The 5533-nt window shown below is 42.5% G+C and overlaps 3 protein-coding genes across 3 annotated transcripts; 1 reads left to right on the top strand and 2 right to left on the bottom strand.

Moving 5' to 3' along the window:
• Positions 1–345: 345 nt before the first annotated feature.
• PHALS_01347 (uncharacterized protein) lies at positions 346–1060 on the bottom strand (the record flags this gene model as incomplete). The annotated part of the gene is made up of 3 exons (XM_024715723.1): positions 346–621; positions 700–732; positions 803–1060. 3 exons carry the CDS (start codon positions 1058–1060, stop codon positions 346–348), a joined length of 567 nt encoding a protein of 188 aa, XP_024581393.1.
• A 364-nt stretch (positions 1061–1424) lies between these two features.
• PHALS_01346 (Protein of unknown function DUF208) lies at positions 1425–2087 on the top strand (the record flags this gene model as incomplete). The annotated part of the gene is made up of 1 exon (XM_024715722.1): positions 1425–2087. One exon carries the CDS (start codon positions 1425–1427, stop codon positions 2085–2087), a length of 663 nt encoding a protein of 220 aa, XP_024581392.1.
• Positions 2088–4316: 2229 nt separating this feature from the next.
• On the bottom strand, positions 4317–4979 carry PHALS_01345 (Protein of unknown function DUF1627; the record flags this gene model as incomplete). Its single annotated transcript, XM_024715721.1, has 1 exon — positions 4317–4979. One exon carries the CDS (start codon positions 4977–4979, stop codon positions 4317–4319), a length of 663 nt encoding a protein of 220 aa, XP_024581391.1.
• Positions 4980–5533: the final 554 nt, after the last annotated feature.

Raw genomic sequence — 5533 nt, 5'->3', positions numbered from 1 at the left:
AATCGCCACACCATAACCGCCGTTGCGATGGTGCATATGGCACAGGGGAATTGATTTTCGATGGTCAGCGCGCTGGCTTGTGCCTTGCCCGGTTCGGAGATGGTGAATTTCAGCAGGCGTTTCGCCCAACTGCAGATTTCTGCACACGATGCAGCCCAATGCGGCCACACGCGAAAGATGGAGGCTATCTGCTTTCTTCATGCTGGACCACCAGCACAAGCAGAAACACCGTGCACGAACGTACGGTGTGAGTGACTTTGGGTAATGCTCTGCGCCATTTTGATTCCTCAGGTTGGCGCAGTAATCAGAGGGTGTTCAGCCCATTTGATTATTATAAATCAACACTTACGGCTTGAGAACCTTAAGGTCCTCTCGCAAGGAGTTTAGGTTTACAACCCGGTCTTCATCACCCAGAACCTGGGATGAAAGCCTATCACCTTCCCGGCGAATCAATGTGCGCAAGGCATTACTGGTCACCAGGTAATCGGTGATTTCACCATCGTTAAGACATAAAACAAGCAGTCCGTCTTTGGTGAGACCGGCGGCAAATTCATTCAATTTCATGGGCACATCCCTAAAATGGATTTCCCCTTGCGGGGGCGGTCCTTTTCTCCCTGCATGCTGATTTCATTAAGGGTTCCGCTAACCAGACGTCTAATAGGTTAGAAAGAGCAATTTCGTTTAATTGTTCTGTCTAACCGATCGGCATTCAAACACAGGGAACAGACCAGGCTTCCTAAATAACCGGTAAGTTATCAGTCACTGAAACACGGTTCAGAAGGAATGTGACAACCCCGATTACCTTCGCATCGTCCAGTGAATCACCTTCAATGGCCTCTCCCTCCTGTGTGATGAGTGCTTTTCCTTGAACTGTCACAATGTCCATTTTTCCGCAGAAGGAAATCAGTACCGAGTCACCCACGGAAGGTTGTTTGGCAACGTTAACGATCGCATAACCAGCCGACGTTTCTAATGTGCGGCAATTGGCGTCATAGCCACAGATGCTGGTAATACTGAGTGACTGCTCTGTGTAATCTGCTGCTGGTGATGGAAAACCCATGATTTCTCCCCCTCGCACGATAACTGTATATTTATACAGTACACCGATGCATAAGTTTGATCAACGTCATAACCGCACGAAATGCTAATAGGGAAAACTAACTGTTTAAAAAGAAATCAGACAGGAGGATTTATGTATCATCAGAAATATCATCATCTTAACGCGATACATAGACCTGGGTCAGTAAGACGCTTAGCAGGGCTCTAACCATCGAAGATGCGCAAGAAGTGCCTTTTCTGCACTCCATATCCAACAGCAATAACTAGATAGGTTTCTTCACATACTGAGTGACATGCATTTTTTTTCTACCGCCCTTTCAATGCTACTATTGCAGCAGGTATTTTATCTTCAAAAATAAGTGCTAATGATGACCACTAAAACTGAAAGACCCCAACTTGAACTCCCGGGCGGTGCCAACAAGTTATTGCTGCACTCATGTTGTGCTCCCTGCTCAGGCGAGGTTATGGAAGCTATTCAGGCATCAGGTATCGAATACACCGTATTCTTCTACAATCCGAACATACATCCGCAGAAGGAATATCTCATTCGTAAGGAGGAGAACATTCGTTTTGCTGAGAAACACGGCGTACCCTTTGTTGACGCTGACTACGATACTGATAACTGGTTTGAGCGAGCTAAGGGGATGGAATGGGAGCCAGAGCGCGGTATCCGCTGCACAATGTGCTTCGATATGCGTTTCGAACGGACCGCCCTCTACGCCGCTGAAAATGGGTTTAGTGTTATCAGTAGTTCGCTGGGGATCTCAAGATGGAAGAACATGCAGCAAATCAATGATTGTGGGCAAAGAGCTGCTGCGCACTATCCGGGAATGGTTTACTGGGACTACAACTGGCGCAAACAAGGTGGCTCCGCGCGCATGATTGAGATCAGTAAACGGGAGCAGTTCTACCAGCAAGAATATTGTGGCTGTGTGTATTCTCTTCGTGACACCAACCAGCATCGTAAATCTCAAGGCAGACCACTTATCAAGATAGGAAGATTATATTATGGTAAAGAAGATGTTTGAACCTAAATTGTAACGCAGAAAGTCATCTTTACTACTAAATCAGTATACATTTACTTCAACATAAACTGGGTAACTAATCGTGCTTTCGATTTAAAAATTAAATACTGATAACTTTAATTTACACTTGTGCCGTGAGCGATAGGCTTTCAATTTTTATCATCTATTATCAAAATTATTAAAGAAATTACCCACTTATAAATTCGCTAGCTAACAACATATCAAGCAGAAAAATTCATACATTCTCAAAAAAGAAATTAGTGAAAATCATAATTTGAGTTTAAAAAACGCCATCAGAAATTAGAAAACCCCTCCAGACCCACTACGAAAAGGAGTTTCCCGTAAGCACACAAAATAAAAAAACCTTAGTTATCTAATATAATGCTAAACCTCTTCAATATCATTAAAAATGTAATCATTGTTGAAATAAAGAGAGCATAACAAAAGAATGATATAGCTATAAAAAAACCCGTATAAAGAGATGTTGTTGTTTTCACATCATAAAATGAAAGTATTGCAGCCAAAATAACTATGATTATTGAAGTTAAAATAGCAAAGCAGATATTCTGACATAACTCACGATACAAACCAATATTCTTACTATAGGTTTTTATTTTATCTTCAACGATTTCTTTATCTTTTTTATCAATTATCTTACTTTTTTGATCATAAACCATTACAACAGCGCTCATAAGTAATGCTGTAGTGATGGAACCAAAATTAACCATTATACCTACAACCGATCCCGGCATAACCTTGAAAAATATACAAATAAGCAAAGAAGCTAATAATGGAAAAATAAAGTGTAGGCAGATATCAGATCGGGAAAGACAGTTAGCCCCATCTTCTTTCAAGCTAGCCACGTGATTTTTTATTAGCCAATAGACATTTATCTTGTTCATATACTGTACCCACTCCCATAAATCTCAAAAAGATAGTCGTTTATCTCATCTTTTATAGCGTCATGTAGGGCTTGAGCATCAGGTTCTAGAGTTATCGGATCTATTTTTAAGATTGTATCGTCTAAACCAATCGACACTCCCTTAGCGACAATATCTCTGAGATCAAAAACTTTGTTTTTACCATTAATCTGAGCAGTTATTTTAATTTTGTCGCTAATTGGTTCTATTATTTCAAGAAGACTATTTTGCGATGTCTTTTTACCAAAAAAATCAGAGACTCTACCTAATGAATAACCTTTATTTTTTATAACAATATCAGCAGTAGTCCTATTTCCTATAAGTCTCATTGCGTCAGCTGTATCTTTAGCAACTTTATAACCCACTGCTTTTATTTCAACAACATCTGAATTCTTTATACCCTGTGGTATATTCTGATGTAGTAAAGCGCGGACTCTTGCCTGAAAAGAAGGATTATTAGTAGCGAAGCCTGTCTCAAGAAGTGTCTTAACTGGTGTTCTGGCACTTAACCTCGAAGAATCATGAAATGCTACTATACCTGTATCTAAGCTATCCGGTAGATACATAAATACATATCTTTTTTTCTCAGTAACTTCATCATGGGATACTTTTTTATGATTTGTTGACGTAAGTAACTTTTGCCTTACAGTGTAATTCTCCCCATATCTTCCAGCATTTACAAAACCATAGATTATTCTTTTTTTGTCGTCAAATGTTAGGTTCCCAGTAGGTATTGATACAATAAGCTTAGTATCCACATCCTCAAGAGGTGTATCCAAATTATTACTTATAATTCCTTTTACTATGTCATAAGCCTTTATTGTTTGATCATTATTCAATTCACCAAGCTTGAATGATGTTCTTGCTCTGGGTTTAGTTAATACTCGAAAAGCTGACATATGGACTGCATGCATACGTAACCTACCAAGGTTGATTAATCATGTTCTACGTATATTAGTATCAAACAGTTGCGGCAGAAACAAGTTCATATCACATTTTGGTTTTTTTATTCATTCAGATTAAGGCTGCTAACTTAGATCGCAGTATCAGACACAACATGCAGCTGGAGATTTACTAATGCTACAAGCTTTTGAACTGTCTTGAGTGTGCTCTGAAAACGCTTCGGAATTTCAGAGCATAGCACTCTAAAGGTCATCTTCTCATGTAAACTTATGTTAGCTACGACTCCATTTACCTGTAGCATCCCGCAATTTTACTATCCAATTACAATCTTTTCATAAGACTGGTTATTAACATGCTATAACTTCGCTAACATTCTAACAAAATGAATTTTATAGAGAATTTCTCTATTTCATTCATTGCTTTGCTCCCCAATTAGGTGTTTATGGCGACGCAACTGGCGAACGGCATCCTGAAGTCGTTGTAGGTTTGTCAGCTTTGCCTTTGTACGACGGATTTCTGCTGATATAAATCGGGACGACGGGACAATTAGATCATTTGGTCTGGCAGTAAATGCAGGTATGGCCTCGATGATTTCTTCGGTCGTTTTTTCTGGCTTTGCATACCTAGCCGTATCAGTTGCAACAGGTTCGGTTTCAGGAAGAGACCATGTTACACCCTTCCCCTGCCCATTCTTGACGACAACCCCCTGACGCTCAAATGCCAGCATCACTGAGACCATTCCGCTAGCGTTACGCTGAACTGCGCTAGCCAACGCCGCTGTGGTCATTGCGCTATTATCTCGGAGCAGTCGGCGGATCATATCAGCAGCAACAGGAGCCGGTTCCTCACCTTTCAGGCGTGGTGCATTATTCACTGGCGCGACAGCTCGCTGCTTTGCCTGTTCTTTTGCGGTACCGACTGACCAGGCTCCATCGAAGAAATCACATAAACCCTGCTCTTTCTGTTCGCGCAGCATGTTCAGCGCTTCCACAGGCTCGATATCCAGGCGCGCTGCAACCTCACGGTAAGTAGCTTTGCCCATTGCTTTCAGTGCGTCTAAAATAGTTTCCATAATTTTATCCTCAAAATTCACTTAACAGGTCTCAGGTGGCTGACGTTTCCGCGATAGCTCTCCCAGTCAAAATTCACCCAAATTCCGTTATCCATGCGCAGGCGATCGATAACTCTCGCGCCAACGGTCTCAACCAGTGCGTCATAATTCAGGTTGGTCAGAACGCCAACCGGGCGCATTGCGGCCAGGCGGCGATCAATAATCTGGTTCAACAAAACTTTCTCGCCGCGGCTTTCGCGCTGAATGCCGACTTCATCGAGCACCAGCAGATCCACTTTGCAGAGGTCATCCAGCAGCGCAGATTCGGACTGCCCTTCGTCGTAGCAAGCCCGGGCGCGCAGAGTAAGATCCGGCACTGTCACAATCAGGACCGTTCGCCCCTGCTTCAGCAGATAATTTCCGATGGCCGCTGAGAGGTGGTTTTTCCCCGTGCCGGGCTTTCCAGTGAAAACGAAACTGGCAAAGCCGGTGCCAAAATTTTGCGCGTAGCTCTTGGCCATACTCAGCGCATGGCGCTGGCCGTCGCCCTCCACCGCGTAATTTGCGAAGCTGCA

Source organism: Plasmopara halstedii, assembly GCF_900000015.1.
Source record: "Plasmopara halstedii genome assembly, contig: Scaffold_1405, whole genome shotgun sequence".
Taxonomy (NCBI): Eukaryota; Oomycota; class Peronosporomycetes; order Peronosporales; family Peronosporaceae; genus Plasmopara; species Plasmopara halstedii.
The sequence above is the reverse complement of the archived record's forward strand: the minus strand, read 5'-3'. Positions and strand labels throughout refer to the sequence as shown.